The sequence below is a fragment of the Choloepus didactylus genome, chromosome 2 (genome assembly GCF_015220235.1).
Source record: "Choloepus didactylus isolate mChoDid1 chromosome 2, mChoDid1.pri, whole genome shotgun sequence".
NCBI classification, from domain to species: Eukaryota; Metazoa; Chordata; class Mammalia; order Pilosa; family Megalonychidae; genus Choloepus; species Choloepus didactylus.
In genome coordinates, this window is record NC_051308.1 from 40,177,678 (window position 1) to 40,198,645 (window position 20,968).

General features: G+C 38.2%; 1 protein-coding gene and 1 long non-coding RNA gene across 2 annotated transcripts in view; one reads left to right on the forward strand and one right to left on the reverse strand.

The window, feature by feature from the left end:
• Positions 1-4,795: 4,795 nt before the first annotated feature.
• Positions 4,796-20,164, reverse strand: LOC119515518. Its single transcript, XR_005213067.1, has 3 exons — positions 20,122-20,164; positions 5,954-6,077; positions 4,796-5,017 (listed from the first exon to the last, which is right to left on the reverse strand). It is a non-coding gene; the product is annotated as an uncharacterized LOC119515518 (long non-coding RNA).
• Positions 20,165-20,968, forward strand: part of LOC119511451 (bifunctional glutamate/proline--tRNA ligase-like) — a 54,267-nt gene continuing 53,463 nt past the window's right edge. Inside the window, 1 exon segment of the mRNA XM_037805865.1 lies at positions 20,165-20,218. Within this exon segment, the coding sequence (XP_037661793.1) occupies positions 20,165-20,218 (54 nt within the window).

Sequence of the window (20,968 nt, forward strand, 5' to 3'; positions counted from 1 at the left end):
GAGAGGGGACCCAGTAGAAGTGTTGATGTTTTCATGCCTGTTGCAGATTTCTGGTGTGGGTAGAACATGTCAAGATAGACCTTCCAGGCTGAAATTTCCAGATGATTGGAAGCTGTGTGGCAGCAGCCCGTTGGTTGTTCTGGGTTATTCTGAAGAAGCAGGGAAGACATTATTTACCATTTTATTGGATTTTCCAACATACGGCAGTGTTGGGTATGTAAGTCTCTCATGTCCAATAAAGAATCAGCTTTCCCTTGGCCAGCAGTTCTGTGTGTAGGAGGCTGAATACCTTGCTCTCTTGGGGAAAATTGACTTAGCTGTCAGGATGAGGAGTCCAACTAAGCTTGGACAGAATGAGGTCCTCGGGAAATGTGGTGAAGGATAGGGAGGGATTGAGGAGGAAGATCTGGGCACTGATAAAGTTAAGCTTCTTTTTTTTTTAACCTTTTTTAAAAAAATTTTATTCTATTACCATACATAAAATCTAAAATTTCCCCTTTAATCACATTCAGATATATAATTCAGTGCTGTTAATTACATTCAAAATGTTCTACCATCACCACCATCCATTACCAAAACATTTCCATTATCCCAAAGAGGAACCCTGTGCATTTTAAACCTTAACTTCCCATTCCCTACTCCCACCCAGTCCTCTGGTAACCCATATTCTAGATTCTGACTCTGTGAGTATTCTATTGTTTCCAATCAGTGAGATCATACAATATTTGAATCTGGCTTATTTCACTCAATATGATGTCTTTAAGGTTCATCTATGTCGTTGCATGTATCAGGACTTCACTCCTTTTTATGGCTGAGCAATATTCCATTGTGTATAAATATGTATATATCACATTTTATTTATCCATTCATTGGTTGATGGACACTTGGGTTGCTTCCATCTTTTGGCAACTGTGAATAATGCCATTATGAGCATCAATGTGAAAATATCTATTCAAGTCCCTGCTCTCGCTTCTTTGGGGTGTATACTAAGTAGTGGGATTGCTGGGTCATGTGGTAGTTCCATACTTAGCTTTTTGAGAAACCACCAAACTGTGTCCCATAGTGGCTGCACAAAGTTAAGCTTCTTAATATTTACTAGGGAGTCTAGAATTTAAATTTATCATCGAATGATGTGTTTGCAACAAGTGAAGGCCAGATGACAGCCCAGGGAATTGTGTGAAAGAAGGTTTTGTAATAATTTGAATAGAGAGAAGGGTCAGGAGAATTGAGTCATTACATGGCACCCAATAGCACAGAATTGGGTTGTCAAAAGAACCTGCGCTGTAGGTTTGTTCATGAGTTCATTCCAGCAAAATGACATCGTCAGGCCCCTTAAATTAATGTAACTGATTTGAATTTCATTGGTTTTAAATTTTATTTGTATTTCAAATTTATTTTAGGTTATAGTTATAGATCTCTGTCAACAACATGTATACATATTTAGGTAAGAGTACAACAAAAATAATTTGTCAGTCCCAGGAAAGTGCAGGTGTTTTTTTTTAAAGAGTTCATACATCAGTCATGTTTGAGAAATGCTGGATTAAAGGATATTTAAGGGTATGTTTCTATATCACAATTCAATCAGGGAAGGAGAAAAATTATGAATGATATTGACTAAGGGATTTATTATAGGTATTTGACCTTACACAATTGTGGGAGGGGATAAGGAGTCTATGGAAGGCTGTTGTCTCCATGTCTGCTCTGACATTGCTGTATATCTGCAGGACTGGAAGTTGGGAAAAAGAGCTGGGCATGAAACAATATAGAAGAGCAAGGGTAAACTGTAACTCATGAGGAAAACCTGGGTTTGCCTCTTACCACCTCCAAACCTGACAACTGGGGTGACCTGTGGAATGAGCTGACACCCTTAGCCACAGAGCTGCTCAGAGGACTTGAAGAAGATGAAGGAGATCTGGTGGAAGCTGGAAAGGCTGCAGGCTTGGCTGCTGCCCCATTCCAACAAGGGGGGCAACATCCTCTACAATACGCCTAATACCTGCACTGACCTTCAGAAGATAATGGCCACTGTTCACTTCTGCCTGCTGAATCTTAGGCAAATTTCTTGAGGTCAACCCTAACCTGAACCATTCAGAGGAGGAAACTCTGGGAAACTTAGTTCCAGATTAGCAAAATTAGTATACTATAATACCACCAATGTTATTAAATTTAAGATGATCCTGGGATGAGCATAAAAGCAGAATCTACCAAAAAAATGTGTATTCAATTTATTATTGAATGAATAAAGGATTTACAGAATGACATTAAGCTTAAATTAGTCTCTAACATCTTGGTGATCCCAATTTTTCAGTTTAGCCTAGGTAGGGCATACAGTTAGTGCTCAACGAATATTTGTTAGGTAAAGTGTTTCGTATGGCAGAAGGAACGCTGGACTGCCAATTAGGAGGCTTGGGGGCGGGTCTGGTTCCACTATGACTCAGCTGTTCAGCCTAGGGCAAATCATGCCAGCTGTCTGGCCTCAGTTTGGTCTAAGGGGATCAGGTTAAATAATCTCTAAGTAAGCCTTTCTGCTCTGATATTCATAGTTCTATGAGTTTGTCAAATTATTTTCCAAATAGAGAGAATGGTTCATAAACCATTGATTGATTGATACATGGAATGAGAGACAGAGAATGTGAATAACCATTAAGAAAAGCGGGATTGGGCAGGGCACCATAGTTCAGGGTTCTGGATGGTTTGATGGAAAGAGGGAAGACAAATCAGAAAGGGGAGCCCTGCAGGAGCTCAAGGTCAGCTTGGCCTGTTTGAAAATTGTGCCTCAGGCTGGCTCTGCTCCATTAAAGAGCCAGACCCAATTTGAGTCTGGTTTTTCAGTCATGTCAGCTTTTTTGCAGAGCTAATTCTCTGCAGCAGATTTCTTTGTCTCACCAGCAAGTGATAGTGTCGTCTTAGACTCCCAGGCTTTCAGCCAGTTGCATTGTGCAACTGCGTTGTGCAGACAAAATGTTGACATCACTCCTCAGAAAAATCCCTTCTTCCTTAATGGTCTCATAGCTTGGAAGGAGGGTAATGACATACAATATGAGAAATATATGTTGGGTGGATATAATATTTAATGTGTTCCATGATATTACTCTGTGTCTGAGCTCCACCAGCTCTCATCAACTAACTCCCCGACCCACTCACCCCACAATCGTATAATTCCCTTGTCTTTGGTAAGGAGCCAACACCAGGAGAAGCAATGGTTTGTAACAATAGCATACGAGGTGGAAGAAAACACACAGGGCCTTGCAGTTTCTCTCTCTCTAACCACCACAATTGGAGGAAACTTTGGCCTGAAAACAGCTCTCCGCTACTAAATGGTACCCAGATAGAAGTCGGGCTGCGCTCTTGTACCAGCTGTACCTATGCCCATCCATCTTCAGAACACGCCTGCGGCTGTGGCTACATAAAGAAAACAGCTGAGTTGACGGAGCCGTTAAAGAGCCTCTCTTTTCTTCTGCACACTTTTCCTTTTATCTTTTCCCCTTCAATTTCAGAGCTTCTTGTTCTCACCTTCATGCTGTGGCAGTGCTGACAAAAGAAAACCGCAGCCCTGGAGAACCAGAAATGAGTAATAGCCCCAGGCTCTGAATACCTAATGCCAATTGTATGTGCCTGTGGGAGGGAGAGGCAGAGGGAGGGGAGGAATTTGGTCAAATTGCCCCGTTAGGAACAGGACCTTGTGGTGAAGACCTGAATGCATCCAGAGAGTATCTGAGTTTTGATACCTGTCCTCTAATTAAATCCAAGGATCAGATATGCACAGCTTTTAAGAATGCATTGTTCAAACAGATTTGATTCCTGCCCAGGGGCTTTTCAAGCCACTGAACACTTTGAACCTAATTAGAAAAAGAAGAGGACACTGGAGACTTTTAATAAAAGGAATTGGAGTTGCTGCTTCATCTTCATGACCTGGGGTTTATAAGGGAATTTCACTGGCTTTGTAGCAATGTAAAATAAATAGACATTAGATGATGACAGGGAAAACAAAATTGCTGCCAAAGCTAAAAAGAGCTTGGCAGAAGAAGAAAGTGAATCATTATTTACTGTACAAACCTTTTCATAAAACACAGAAGGGAGATATATAGGAATAATGGGCCCTTGTTAAAAGATGAAAAGGGCTTACTGTAGCTTACATTATCCTCTGACGAAGGCAATGACCAATGACGTGTCCCAGTTGTTACAAAATCTTATTGTTCTCTTCAGCCATTCAGAAAGCTGAATGAGCAGCCCTGCTCTGGAACTTTTGAAAACTGAAATAAATAGTCCACACGTTTCCAAAGGAAAGAATTCAACTGTACTGGATGGAAATAACTAATTAATTCTTAAGGACTGACAAGGTCAACTGCATATGCACTAACCAGTTAGTTATTACTTAGACTATAGTGCTGAAATGTAAATAATTGCAGTTACCCAACCCCAAACTCCTGACCCCAAAAAAGAAAAAAAATCTCCAACTGTTCAATGTTTAAGAGGAAGAAGGTTTTACTTTTTGTTGTTGATGGGGTATTAGTGAACCAGTGTAATCCGAAACGGTTCCATTTCATCACACCTTACAGAAATGGTTTGCTTCAACATTATAGTTCCCCTACCGCACAGAAAGGTGAACAAATCACATGGTTCCTTTAACTAAAGCTGTCAATCCAATCCAACAATGGGAAAATTATTTTTAAATGTTAATGAAGGAGAAAGTTTTTGTAAACTACTAAGTACTCACATCTGTAAATAACTATAATTATAAACATGGCTTAGACTAGAACAAGAGATGCACAACAGAAAGATGTAAAAGGTCAATTACATTATTTATTAAGGCTAATTCATAGTCTATTGCTCTAAGATTACATGCCAACAGTTAAAAAACACAGACTCATTCACTCTTTCAAAGGTGTGTGTGCTGGGGAAGGAGATCAGTGGGGAGCGATGGAGAGGGAAAAATGTGTTCCTACAACATTTGAGAAGCGTCATGGAGGAATAAAGTCCCAAAATTCATCCAGAAGAATGTACAACAAAGGACCATCTGAAAAAGAAGAGAAAATTGATACCGTAAGGTAGACAGATATCTTTTATAGTACCCAAAGAAGAGCAAATCTCCATTTAACCAGGGTGGTCCAAAAATGGTGGGTTCCAAATAATCAGACCCTCTAAAGGAGCGTAGGGCAGTGTAAAGACCACTCAGGGAGTGCCCAGCCCCTGACTCTACATCCTTATGACCACCCTTGGACAAGGCACTTAAAGTATAAGCCTTAGCTAAGGCCTTGGCAGGAAAATCAGGGAACTAACGCTGCCCACCTCCTATTGTTGCAATTGTGAAGATCAGATACCAGGATTGTGGGAGAATGTTCCAGAAGCTGCCAAGCCCTGTGTACACAGGTAGTTTAAACTTCTTCTAATACGGAGTCATACATATATATAAGCAATAGATTAACAATTTTCAAAGAACATAAAAAAATACATTCCACATTACAAATCTGAATATAATTTAATCTTTCTTTGAGGGTTTAGAAAGGATTTTAGGAAACAGCAATGGTTTCCTCTGCCATGAATATGAGCATCAATAACTGAAATATTCAACTGAATTACAGGGCAAAAATTAGAATTCTGATTATCTCATAAATGTGGTTGATAAGATTCTGGATTATCAGTAACTACCATATACTATTATGCTTCGGCACTATAAATTGTGTAAGGAATATTATGCAACCATTAAAAAGAACTACAGCAGTTGACTTACAGGATTTCCATATGGTGTTATTGACCGAGCAATAGAAGAAGGAGGCAGGAGGGCATGAGGTTGAGGAATGATCAGAGATACTGCTAATTGGAGAAGCATGCCACTTCCTCAAAACACTTTTTAATTTGTTGCAGCATTGTTAAACCATATTGCCACCTGCTAGAGCAAAAGAAATGTTTAAAAAATTTTCATTGTCTCAGGTACAATTCAAATCCCTGTTACCTGTGTTGCTCTTGGGCGGTGCACAACCCTCAAACCATCCATGGTGGCCTTGAGATGGTTAGTTTTGCGCTTTAGGCCTTTATTTTGTATCATTGTACATCCTACAAAATTTATATGCTGCCATCTGAAATTTGAAAAAACATTAAGTAGAGAACATTAAAAAACATGTCAGTGGGACCCCAAAAGAATTTTAGTGGCATCAATGAATCAAAACCCCTTAGAGCAGATTCCTAAATATCTGAAAATAGGTATATGCTTAGAGGCTGTGATTACCATATGTTTTTCCAAATATTTACTGTAGAGCTTAGGCCCCATCACTTAACCCCTTGCCTCTCTTCTTACTTCATAAATTTTGTACTTATATTTTCCTAAACGTACTTAATACCTAGATAACAGATAAGATGGCTAGTCTATAATCCTTATTTTACATGCAATAAGTCTATCAATTTTTTACAGAAAAGCTTCATAAGTTTTCAGTTATTATATTTAAATTTTTTAACTTATAAGCATCATATCAAAATATAAATGGATTTTGAGGCTCTGATTCAGCCAAAATCATTTTCTCCATTCCAGCTTGTGTTGCTCATTATCACCTCCAATGTTTTAAGCAAGCATTGACAGTATATGAGAATTTAGAAACTACCCAAATGCCCGTAAATAGGGGACTGGCTAATTATAATATATCCATATATTGGAGTATTAGAGCACCATTAAAATGATGAGACAAATGTATATGATGTTTAGGAAAAATGAAGTTATAAAACCATTTACATAGCGTGGTGGTTTACAGCTATATGTGTCCCAGAAAAATCTGTTCTTTAATATAATCCATTCCCGTGGGTGTTAGCCCCTTATAAGTAGGACTTTTTGATAAGGTACTTCAGTTAGGGCATGGCCCACCTGACTTTGGATGGGTCTTAATCCATTACTGGAGTCTTTATAAGAGAATGAAATTCAAACAGAGAAAAAGAAAGCCACGGAAGCAAGAAGCTGAAATCAATGAAACTGAAAAGAGAAGGAAAAGACCAGCAGATGCTGCTATGTTCCTTGCCATGTGGCAGAGAAGCCAAGGATAGACGGCAGCCAGTCTTTTGGAAGAAAGCATTGCCCTGATAATGCCTTAATCCTGGCATCTCCTGGCCTCAAAACCATGAACAAATAAATTCCCATTGTTTAAACCAAACCATTTCATGGTGTTTACTTTAGCAGCCTGGGACACTAAAACATGTAGTAAGCTGGAGACAGATGATGATAGAAGTTGATGGATAGATATCCATATGTGTCCACAGAATAAACCTAAATTGATACACAACAGAATGTTTCAGTGGTTATTCATGGATGCTCAGATTATGGTGGCTTTCATTGTCATATTTATACATTTCTGTATTTGCTGAACTTTTTATAATTATTATGAATTGTTTATATAAACTGGGGGAAATCATATTTATTTTGGGAAAAAAAGAAAATATATGAGTACACTGAGACTCTTAATCAGGATTCAAAGACTGTTGGGAATATTGTTGGAGAAGTTGTGCTGGGAAAATTTTACCTCCCACAAATAAATATTTTGGAGGAGGGAACACTATGAACAACCTGGAGGAATATTTAATATTTAACTTAACAAACAAGTGGCATCCATTATATTCACATTGGCAGAACTTTGTAGAGTTAGAGTCCCTTTTCAAAACATAATTAAACTTTATACAAGGAGAAGAGCCATTAGGGATAATTAAAATAAGTCACTTAATTTACAGATGTCAAAGTTGAAAATCTCCTCAATCGGAAAAAAAATAGACATTTATTCTCAGTTAATAAACCAACATGAAATATGATGTATATGTGGCCATGTGGTGTCTCTCTGCAGAGCTGCCAGGAAGCAGGCATAACCTTAGTGCCAGGAGAAAAAGCAAACTGGAAAATGGAGTGAAGGATGTGGGAAGAGAGAGAGAGTTTTGTAATGTTTAAGCCGAAGTCTGCACACTCACAAGCATTCACATGGTTCTGAACAAAGGGTAATTACAGGGTTGTTTATTAATTGAAAGTAAATGCTCTCTTCCCTGTGAAATGGCTTGATATTGAAAAACCAAACACATGGTAAAAGGACATGCACAGTCAGCAGAGAAACCTCAGCTTTGAAAAATCTGCCAGGAAGGAGAAAGTTTGGAATGGATTTGCTTTCTGGCTCCTCACAACAAATAAACCACCAAGGGACTCCAAGGATCTGAATAAGGAAGCTCGCTCTTGCGCTCTCTCTCTCTCTCTTTCTCTCTCTCTCTCTCTCTCTCTCTTCCGCCTCATATATACTTTGGAGAATGGAAAGCAAGTAACTAGGAAGTTGCAATATTTTGGGTCCTCTTTCTGATGAGGCACATAACACCTAGAAAAAAAAGAAAATGATGTCCACAGATCCCATACCAAAGAACTAGGAGCTGACTACAAGACAAAATGAAAATCAAGTCTCTAGTTCACGACTCACTGATTTCAGCTGTCAAATAAATATGATTGGTGTTCAACAATCGTATTCATGAAGTGAGTATGTGAATATATTGCAGAATAGGGGTTCACTTTTTACATATTTTATTCCTAGGATTGGCATCATGTTGCTAATTTGCACATTTAACAGTGTAACTACATTAGAGGGATCTAATTGATCATATTGACCAAATCCTATGTGAAGAAATTCAAATTTGCTACCGGGTACTCCTGTGAAATGAGTGTGCTAACGTGTTCCCAGAGCTGAACCCAAAGCACTCTATCATAATGTTCAATTAGGACCACAAAAACATTATTTCACTGTATTTGTCCCTGGACCCACACAGTGCTGGGCTCAGGCAAAAGCCATACATATGTGCTACACACCCGAGGGGACCCAGGGCACTTCCACGCTATCTCTTCTCCTTGGCAGCTTAATTCATGCCCTGGTGTGAGTTTAAATCAACAGGATGCCTTCTGAGTGTAATATCTGCTCTTAAATGATGTCTAAAACATGCAAGGAAAGGCTTTAATTGCACTTCTCCTTTATAACTCTTCAAGTGTCAAGGATGGGGCTGTGGAGGTAGCACTCTTAAAAACCCACACCATGTTTTCCTCTCTTGGGTAAACCAGTCCCCTTAGCAAAGAGACTGAAATGCCCGCCTGAAAGGAGGCAAAGGAAAATGTGTTCTGAAAATGAAGCCCTGCCAAGAAGTAATCTGGCAGGCCTTCATTTTCAGAGCACATTTGTTCTGAAACAAAAGTGTCTGAGAAACTTCAGCTGAATTAAAGGTATTTTACAATCAGGTATTTGGAGGGTTCTAGGAAACTCTTCTTGGGCTACACACAGAACTGAAGGACATGTCTTTGGTTTCCATAGTCCACATGTCAGTCTAATGTTACTTCTATTTTTTATTTTAGGAAGTCACTGTAATCATCACTGAACATCCCATTGTGAGCATATCTGGACTACAGTGAGTAAGAAGGTAGATTTTTGCCTATTTATTTGATACTGCTATTCTAGTTATCTCCATTATCTTCCCAGTGCTAACAGAGAGGAAAAATAATTCTTTCAGGGGAGTTGAAGATCTGGCCTGATGGCTTATAAAGGACGTAAGGGACTTGTGGCAAGCCAGAGGAAAGGGAAGATGGAGCAAGGGTAAGATGGAATAGAGAGGAGAGCCACCCAAGCCAGTGCACTGGGGAAAGTCCACAGCTGCAAGCCAGCCCAGGTAACACATCACAGCACATCACAACTGAGTTTAAATTTCCATCTGTACATTTTACTATGAGGGCATGTGTAGTGTGTGTCATTTTTAATGCTAAAATGAGGTGATTAAAAAAATTACTTTATCTCAAAACCAGGTAATATTCTCTCTCATTCTCTCTCTCCCTCCTTCCCTCTCTCTCTCTCGCTTTTTAACCATAAATGGCATTCACTTTCTCTAAAAAATAGATAGATAAATTTAAAACAAAAGAGAAAAGTCTCTCCCAGCATGCAGAAAATTGAAACTCTAAATCCTCTGATGCTGGAAACAAGGTTGAACAACATGAAAAATCGTTCCAACAGCTGTTCTATACATGAGCTATTAAGGAGGGAATCTCATGGTGTCACTTAACCAGCTGTCATATTGAGGAAAACTGAATGTGCCGATTGATGTAATGCTCTTGGGAGGTGGGAGGAGCAGTGATTTCTTTGAGAAGAGAGAGGAGAAGGCTCAGGGAGGTAGAGCTCTAACCTGTGAACAGTGGTTGAACTGTTGGGAATGTTAATTCAGGATCCTACAAAGCCTCCATTATCCCTACTCTCCAGGTTAACTGTGCACCTAATAAATGGTAAGGGCAAAATTACCAGACCTGAGAGAGTCCTTTAGCTCTCTCGCATGTGCCAATATTAAGTCTTATGATTCCTTTCTCTCTCTCTCTCTCTCTCTCTCTTTCTCTCTTTCTATTTTGATAGCTGCCAGCTGTTTAAGCAAAAGTACTGGGTTTCCTGACAGCTGATGCCCAGGTGGCCTCAGCATCAATCTAAACAAGTTGACATGAAATTGATCTGCCACAGGGGGGACGTGGAGAGATGGTGTCAACAGAGCACTTCACCTTCAGTAAAGATAATTCTTTCATCATCAATGGCGAGGGGAGGGAGGAAGAAGAAAAGCTGAAACAGGTGTCCAAGTTGCCCACTTGTATTTGCTTTTGAAACCCCAACTATGATGACATCACCCTTGTCAAATGACTCTGTTTGTTGATGTTTGTTTATGTGGGTTGTCAGTATATAACCATGCACAATTACAGCTGGGATCAACCTACTATATTAAAAAGATGGAAAATTTGAACCATAAAAGAAACTATTTGGGCAGAGACATTTTGATGGAAACAAACAAGGAAAATGCCACCTGAGTAGAAATTTCCATAGTTTCATAAACAAGCTGCATGGTGTGGGCAGACTAGTGGCTGTGAAAAATACATATAGTTGACTCTCAATTATGCACACCAATAAAATCCAATTAATAGAACACATAATCCAGAAATAACTTCTATTTATGTTTTTAAATCAAAATATATGGATTGGGGGAAGTAGACTTATTTCATTATCTATATTTGGCTTAGGATTTGGTTGGCTTTTGTCATTTCATTAATCCTTTGTAACAGTACACAAGTTCAAAATGGAAGTCAGGGTGACTTTTGTGTTTGTCTGAGCCTAGGGTTGTCAGTTGGGGAAAAAATAACACCTTGTTGAGAGAAAATGAGTCGTACTCATGAGTTTAGCTTAGTGGCATGAATAGGGGTATTTCTTTCTTGAATCTCACTGAGTTCGAATGGGTGGAAATGAGGCATGACCTAGAGCTGCAAGGCAGGAGTAACACTAATCCCTTATCTACCAGAGTTGTCCTGAAATTTAGGCTAGATCTTAAAATTACTAAGAAAACTGCTTGGAAAGTGAAAAAATTAGATAAGCAACTGGTCTCTTGTTTCCGTAATGCTTGAGTAAGTTCACGTTGGAGAGACCCAGACTTTTCCACTTGAAGAGTGTTCTGAAAACTCATCATCATCAGCCTATAAAGATGAAAAAAAAAATCTGTAATTAAAATACTAATCCAATGCATTAAAGGGCAACTTTTATTGTAGAGAAATCGAAAATTAGAGTTAGCTAAGAGATAGCAACTGCAGAATCTTGGTAGAGTGAGGCACTGGCAGTGGAAGGCCGAAAAATACAAATTGTCCCAGGCCTGCTCTGTGACTCTACGTGGCCTAAAGCGAAACATGCAAACTCTCCTAACTACATTTTAACTTTACCCCTGAAATATAATGGAAGCAATAAAGAACACTACAAATGGGGTAAGAGTCTTGCTAAGATTACTGGGAAAATTGATGGTTGAAGAATACATGTTGAAGAATGAAATAGGGACAGTATTTGAGGTGCTGACCCTACAAATTTAAAGAGGTGAAACAAACTACTAAACTTTAATTCAAACCTACACCACCCGAACCTTTCCAGAGATACTTCCTAGAGTCCGGGGAAAAAAATATTTTGGATAAGAATTAGAACCAATTTGCTTCTCAACTGCAAACAGTGGCACTTTACCCTCTGTACATCAAACTTCTTGAGATTTATTTTCATCCCAATTCTAGAAAGCACTGGAGGCTACAATATTAGATGAGCCCAATAACTAACAAATCAGATAATTTTCATAATGCAATTCTGTTCTAGTAAGAGAAATGAAGACTGTGGCCTCTCAGCACCTTGCCTGATAACAACATCTTATCTATTGTCCACTAAGAAAATTCTACCACAGTTTGTCAACATAGACTAACCCATACACTAAATCAACCTTGATATAGCATTGAATATTTTACACTGACCTCTGCTTTACCGAGGACTTGAAACAGAAATATAAGTACCCTGGATCAATTCTGCTCAATGTACTTTGTTCTTCATACGAATATAGTAAAAATTCATTGCTGTTTCATTTATTTGACACCGCAAAGGAATGAAATATGAAATCTAGGTTGACTCTCCTGATAATTTGTTTGCCACTGTATTCTATAATTTAGTTCAGTTCTTGATAAATAGTAGATATTCAAAATAAGTAATTCAAGTTTATCTTTCTAATAGTATGAGTTGTTTTTAATCCTAACCATTGTTATCACATATATGTCAATCTTAATAAACAGTGCATTCTAAACATAATTCCATGTTTTATCAACAAATCAATTTTACCATGCAAGCCTCAGTCATTTAATTGCGCTGTGGTGGTGATGCCTTCAGAGAGAACTGAGGAGTGTTAGGTGATTTTCCCCTACAAGGGATGGTCCCTTCATATTATCCGTCTGAGCTCAGTAGGGGTGCTTCTCTCAGAGTTCTGCCTCTTTCCACTCATCTTCCATCCATTCCATGAACATTTATTGAGCATCTACCATGTATTACATCAGGCACTGAAGTCCTAAAACTCCTATAGGCTTTATTCCTATAGAGAAAAGTGCTTGCATTTTATGATAATGAGTTTTCCAGGATGCTCAGAATCTGTTTTTAAGTTATGTATGAATTTGCACCTGTGTTATAAATGACTGAAGGTTCTAGATTTTCAAATTCTAGGTTAGTGGATCATCACTGAAGTTAATCTTCTTGCTTTATATGTTTACCCAGTTCTGGCATGTTGCTCTCTCCATCATGTTCTATGTCTTTGAGTCTAATGACACATGAATCAAAAGACATCAAAGAGAACAAAACATCTCTCTCACTCCCTCCTGCCCCATGACAGCACAGTCCTGATCCTGAAAGTATAACTCCAAAATATTTTGTGTTCATGGAAAGTTATAAAAGGGTGGGATCATTTTTGTTTTCATTTTTGTTTTTTTTTTAAAGCCTCAGGCCTCACATTCAAGTAATTCAAAGAGTGCAGTCCTAGTTCTTGCCAAATTGTTGCTCTAATTTTGTTCTCAGTGATGTGTGTCTGCTCAAATCAATGCAGTTTTGCTGTGACGCTTGCACCCAATTCACGCCATCCCCAACAGGAGGGGCACGCAACAGCATTTAGGGGCCAGGCAAATTTTAAACAGTTAATTTCCCATTAACTAGTTTTACGAACAACAATGAAACAGGAAATAACAAAGCATGATCCTTGAATTAGTACTTCAGCAAAGATACTCAAAGTTTTTCCACAGTCCATAAATTGCTCCAGCTGTGTTTTCATGGTTTATGAAGTTGAGAGAGGCAAACTCTAGAGACAAATTAAAACCTTGGATCTGGACAGAGATGATTTTATAGTACAAGGTGCTCAGTTATATGGCATAGTCTATAGATGCAAACACAGCTATAAGCCAAGCTCTGCTTAAAATACTAACAGGTCACCTTATATATATATGTATATATTGTCCACCCAGAGGGATAAGGACTGGCATGTATCAAAACACAAATCAACCCAAAGGAAAAGGTCTGTTTTATATCTATGTTTTACTAGGAGAGGATGAAGATATAATATTTTATTATGAAACAACTAATAGAAGGAACGGAACACGTGGAGACGGCCTTGCTTTGGAAGCTAATGAACGGTGGATGATGAGTGCCCCCTTTTGGCTTTTGGATGCTTTCACATTCTCTAGGTTAAAAAAAAAAAAAAGGCTTTTGGCTTAGTGAATATTGAGCATTGCACTTCGATTCAGAACTGTTTCTAAAAGTTCTTTTCCAGGTATCTCTGGGTGTCATCCTGTTTGGAATGAGCCCTTTCAGACTTCCTCATGTTCTGCCCATTCAGTCACTGCCCAAAGGTTGATGTTAGCTATCACTGCTCTCTACTGCTTTCCAGAGTACCAAAGATGAAGCCAGGAAACCAGGAGAATATTGAAAAGCAGGGTACATTTTTAAATTGCAATGTGTTGCTGGCTGGGCTGGCAAAGAAAGAATGAATAGAGAATCTAATTGATCTAGCACAGTGCTTAGAGTCTAATAGTCCTGAACTTAATGCAAACTATGACATTTTAAAAGAAATTTATGGTTCCTGGTTGGATAAGCATGGAGTTTTCCAGAGAAATAAATTAAACATACACATAAGACAAATACCATGCAGATACTGATCTTGGTCACAGGGGCTCCCCACCTGGAGAAATCTACAGATAGCCACATTGGTGCCCATTAACTGTGGTGAAATGGAAATATTGTGGAAACTAAAAATTGACCAAGCACATTGGTCACCAAGGCATGGCGGAACAGGGAATAAAAGTTTTTGCATATCCTAGAGAGATCCATATCAAACTGTATAATGCAGTGAAAAAGAGTTCTTACTACCACCCCAAACAGAGCAGACAGTTAAAGGAGTCACTATTTAAAGTCTTCCCTCCAGAACTGTTTCAGAAAACTCCTGGGATTTCCACCACCATTGATGGCTTCTTAAAAGGAGCAACAGCTCTTTGAGTTCCCAGGAGCAAGCACAGGCATCCCCTACATGCTCCAAGTTCTGGAGTCCATCTCAGCAGCAGTACATGCATCCTCCACCCCTGTACCCATCAGCCTTGTCCTCAAGGGTTTACTGAGTTCTCACCATAGGCCCCACGTGCCTTGTCCCCATAGAGTGCTACAGGAAGAACACAATAATAACCATTTCAAAGATCTGATTCTTCCTCCTGTAGCTAGGTGGTCAGAAGTAACACACAAGAAAAATCAAAGAACCAAATGAGACAAGATGTAACTGATTGTGGAGTTGCTGAGTACTGGCCAAAAACATAGGTTAGGAGGATCTAATCTAGTGTTTGGCACATATTACACACCCAGAAAATATTAATACATCACTCCTTCCTTCCTTCTCTTCTTCCCTCTCTCCTTTCCTTCCTTCTAGTAACAGTGACATTCTGACCCCCCTTTATATGTGGGGCCTGCTTTATACAGATAGGTCTGACTGAAGCACAGTTATTGAAAGGCTTTCTTCAGGGAATTATTAGTCTGCAAATTATTATCAAGAGACACTGACAGGCACTTTTTCAGCAAAACCCCTAGAGGTCAGCCCTTCTCCTGTGCGCTGATAAGACACCCTGTCTCCACAGTGTTAGGTCCAGAGCCGTTCAAGAATTCACACAAAGCAGCGAGTCATGGTTTAAGTAGAGAGTTTAAGGTTTATTAGAGGAAGAAAGCAGAAGAAAGCAGGTGGGAGCCATCAGTAAAGAAAGTAAGGAAAAATGGCTCCAGCCCTCTTTCTGAGAGCAGCATTTTTTTTAAAGGAAAAACCCATGTTGGGTGTTGAGGGGGAAGGTCCTGCTGAGTGTGTTCTGGGCCTCGATTGGGTGAGTGCTTATCAGTTTCTGCTGACTGGTTACTAGGGTTCTAACACACTACTCTTCTTTGATGTGCACTATATTATCTACGTGGAGGAAGCAGACCTTTTGGCTTGTTTGTGGTCATTCATCTTATGAGCATATCTGATCTTGCCTTGTCCACCCCCTGGGGTCTAGGTGCCACTATGACTGGGATTTCTGAAACAGCCTTCAACCCTTAGTTTATGGCGCGCCTGGTATCTATGAGATAAGCAGCAGGGCCCCTGGATCAGACATTTCTTCTATATGTTAGGCTGTTTTTTCTGGGGTCTGACATTCCTGCCTTTTATTTTTAATAAAAAAATTGGTATGGGTTTGGGTTGAGTTTTGGGTTAACGCTTTAACTTAGTTCGAAGCAACTTTTGTAGGGAAAAGGGACGTCACACTCGTCTCTTAGCTGCTTCTAGCTGGACATGGAAGGAGTTGGGGAAGAGTTGCTTTGAACTAAGTTCTAGCATTATTAGATTGATGTTTGGATATCTTATGCTGGAACCGGCTGGTAGCGAGGCTTTTTTGAGGCAGGAGCAGATTTTCAATTTTTTGTTGTAGTAGTAGTATATTTTCAGAGTTCTGCTGGTTGGTCATGGTTGCTATTGACCTATGGATAAATTTAATTAGACATTGTAAGAGGCAAGGAGCAAAAAAGAAAATTAATATAAGAATATTTACTGCCCCCATAAGGGGGAGTAGAATAGCCTGTAGAGGCATGGAGAAGAATGAAAGAAAAATTTAGAGAAAGTTTTATTGAATATTGCATAGAAAAGAATGAAAGAAAAATTGAATATTGCTTACTTACTCGGACTTACTCAGCAATTAAATCTCTCCTTTTTATGAGACATTTTCTTATTTTTAAGAAATGATATCTTGTGAGCATCTTCTATAAAGGAGGAGGTGGGTGGAGGTTTTTTCTTGTAACTGCTTTTTGCTGAGCAAGGGTTAATAGGCTTTTATATTAATTTGGAAGATGCTCTGGACATATACTTAAAGATACAATACAGGCAACAATTAAGACAAATAAGTGACAAGCAGAACACAAACTATGGTAATAAGGGCCATTTTCTATTGTATGGTAAATTTATTACCCACTTAGCAAATGCGTTTAGTTTACTATAACTTTAAGATTATTATTATTTTGCATATGAATTATTATTGAAGAGACATTGTTATATTTATTTGGTATATATGTGTAGCACTGAATGCTAATATATGCTCAAGTTTTTCTTGAGCTGCATTGGGTGTTAAGTTTATAATACCATACATGCTGTCCCTTCATAAGAGAGGCCTTAGTGTTAATTATGTTTTTAGGTTTTAACCATGTCACACTGGCAATTACAGCTCGGGAGGTATCTTCTTTGTACAGTTGTAGCACAGCATCATTGGTCCTCTGGGAAGCAGGATGGTGGGTTCCAGGGTTCCATTGGGCTGTTTCACAGCACCCTGTGGCACCATGCGGCAGAGCTAGTCTGGAGGCAGTGTTCACCGAAAAGCCAAAGTGACTGAGTCTTTTCTGGCAGGCAGAGGCAAAGGTGTCTGTAGTAAAAGGTGTTTGCAGTATCATCATGTGTCCATTTACTTCTGGAGCATGTCCATGTGATGTGGTTGACACCCTTATAGCTTTAGGGACCACAGAAATGGGTCTTACCAATAACTGATGGGGAGAGAGCATGCAGGCACAGTACTAGGAGCTTGGTTTAAACATGCAAGCACTTTCATTAAAACAGAGGTCTAATTTTTCTTTACATTTTTAGTAGGGTTAGGTTAGACAATGGGTAGAACATAATTTATATACTTGCCTTGCTTCTTTTTAAAAGTGTTTCTTTGTTGTTGAAGATGAAGCTTTGAGTTGTAGCTAACTGCAAGCACTTTCAGAGAAGCATTAGAGTAAAACAGTGTAACTTACAAGGAAATTTGGCTGTTTTTGTGACAGATAACACTTTAAAAATAACTGAAATCATAACTAGCAGTACTACATTGTTATTTGATGTTATGCACATCATTAACCAAAAGAAGGCTAGAAGTTTTTAATTTTATAACATTGTCTAAATGTTTCTTCTGCAACGTATAACATATTACATGAATTTAATCATTTTGCCTTTTACATTGATTATTGAGGAAAACATTTTATAACATTTTACTAAAAAAATATAGGTTTAAACTTGTTAGAATATTGCCAAATAATTAAAACACTGCAGTTAATGCATCTTGAAATAGTAATAAACAATTTTTGGCAAGGATTAATGGAATGTATAGGGGTTACATTGTTTCTCTTTAAAAAATGCACACAGTGATTTAACTTTGCATGAATTTTGAAATTCATGAAAGTATTTTTTTCTTAGTTTTGTTAAATTTTATAGCATATTGGCTTTATGAATTACATTGATTAATATATTACTAAACAAGGGTGCAGTTACAAATAAGCTTTATAATGTTGTATAACAACTATTAAATTAGAGTATTTGAGAAGATTTTGTTATTTGCCATTTTATGTCTGCTTTTTCTGCCCACCTTTTTATGTGCTTTAAGGTAGCTTCTTTGGTAGGTTTGGGACATACTAGGAGGATATGGGTTAAAGCGTTTGCTTTGTGATTACAAGGAGAAGTTTTTTTTTTTTTAATTTAATTACTTAGCAAAGTATTCTCTTGGATATATTTATTTGAGGCATGGATAGCTTAGAAAACAAATAATATTTTTATACATTTACAAAGTTTTATTTAATGTAAAATGACTAAACATAGTTTTATTTACTGGCTAAACAAGGCTGTTAAAGGGACTTTGTGCTCATGTTACAGGTTTGTTTGTTACACTTCAAATCTACGGTTTCTATTAGAAAAAGCCTGAGCCTTATCAGGTCGTAGTTTAGCCAGTTTGGGTTTCATTAGGTAACCTCCCATTTAAATAAGAGTATAGGGACAGACAGTAATTTAAAAGTAAAGAGCGCCTAATACAAGAATTTAAATAAACATAATAATGTTAACATAAAGTGCAAGAAGTTATTTTGATAAAAGAGACTTTTTGCATCCTACACTGATTACTCAGAAAAACACTTCTACAACCTTTTATTAAGAAATAACACCCTTATAATTTAAGCAAACTTTTTCTTAGTAAAAACAGCAGGAGACCTTAACATGAGGAGCTTGCAGTATGGTGAGGAATGTTTATATTTTGTGGATTATTAGGCACATACCCACAACATTGCGTATTACTGCTTTGGGTGGTGGTTAAAATATTTAATGCTATTTTGTTTTATAAAACCACTTTTTTCTTTAAGTTTTGAGGTTTTGCTGTTAAGCAGTGTTATTACTAGTTTTTACCATTTTTTAAACTTTGACCACAGAAATAATTGTTTTTACAAATTTTTTACAGCTTTCAGTACCTATCTTCTAACGTTGATTACAGAAATAAATTTTTTACTCTACAAACCTTTTACAACTTTCTGTATTTATCTAAGCTTTATCCCACATTCCTATCCTCCCAGGCTTTTTTTTATATTCCTAAACAATCAGTCATTTAGGACAAAGCTACTTGTCTTTTTCCCTTAATTAGAAACATTCTTTATACCTTCTACACAATATGCTATTACCACTAAAATTAAGCTTGTTAGAATGATGCTAAATATTTAAAACAAAACATCCTTTATAGAGAGAGTCAAAGTTCTCATTATCAGATTCCTTAGTAGAGATATTATTTTATAACATTGGTTTGACAATTTGCACTTTTGCTGATTTTTTAAATTGTATTAGTTACTTTTGATGTCCTTTCAGTAATTTTAGGTTTTTGCAAGGACCCTTTTGACTAGGTTCTTTTTGACTTCTCAATTTTAAAAACTGATAGGCTAGCACATTTACATTATTATTATATTTTTTAATTGCTTTGGAAGTTATGATATTAAAGCAGAGGTGGAAGTTCTGTATATGTTTTTTAAGCTATAACTTTTCTTTTAACTTACAAATTTCATTGTTTTTCTTGAGACAGTTTGCTATAGCTAGCCATACCACATATAAAGTCCAGCTGGCTGCAGCTATATCTTATTAACAATTTTAATGACACTTTCTAAATTTAGGCCAATTATTAAGAATAGTTTTTAGGGAAGATGTAATTGGCACATTTTGAGAGTTTCCCATGGCTGAACAACAGCAAAAGAAATTATAAAGGCAGAACATAGGAGTAGGAGCTGTTTAAATGTTACTGGTTTTTTAAACAAATGCAAACTGTGCAAACTACTCAAAATTTAGATAGGGAACTAGAAATCTGGGGTTACGGTTAGCGGGGCTTAAGCCCACTGAGTTTGCATGCAGACCCTTGGATTAACTTAATTAGCATTACTGTACAATAGACTAATTGAAACAAAAGAAAGCAAAGTGAGCATAATAAACAAAAAATTACACACTTACCAAGCACAGGGAAAGTCCCAACCGTAAAGCTATCTCAACTCAGATGCGTTCAGCACCCGCCTGCAGCGGGCACCTCCACCCGGACTTCCGAGTCTTGGTACTCTAGGAAAAATTTCTGGGCAGCTGAGGGGAGCTCCACAGCCCACAAGACATGGATTAGGGCATTTGAAAACATGGTTTTAAATAGTTAGGCTTGCCTGATCTCTCATTAAATAGAGAAATAAATTTTCTTTTTGCTAGGGGAGAGGGAAATTTTTAAGTAAGTGACTTGTGGCTTAGAAAATTGTTTTTTATTTTTGGAAACTTTATATCCTTTTTGTAGGAGGGAACTAAGGGGAGTGTGATAAGGCTAGGGCAGCTGGACAGTAGGAGGTCATTCACACATTGAAGCAGCTCACTGGGATGTAAATTTAGTGTTTGTAAATCAGAGGCTAAACATAGTTAGGGATGGGGTAGGTTTGTTGATAGTAAAACAGCAGCAGAAAGTAATTGAGGAGTTCTTGCCTTATTCATTTATCCTCCAGTTACGCCAGCTGTGCACGCTCTGGGTTTGTGCTGCACTGTCCTGCCCGGGAGAGGCGGGCTGGAGCGGGAGACAGGGGAGGGGTGCATGGGCAGCGAGCAGGCTGCGCTGCCTGGGTGGGATGAGATAAGGAGGGGGTGGCGGGGATGGGATGAGAATTGGGGGAAGGGGTTAATGGTGAGGGGAGGGGAGCGGAAGGGGTTAGAGAAGAGTTACAAGGGGGATGATTTGCAGGGTTAAAGAAGAGAAGCTGCTTAAAGGCTTTTCAGGGTTAACTTTTGTAGAGAGGAAAGCGGAAGACTTAGAAGGATTTTTTTGTGAAGG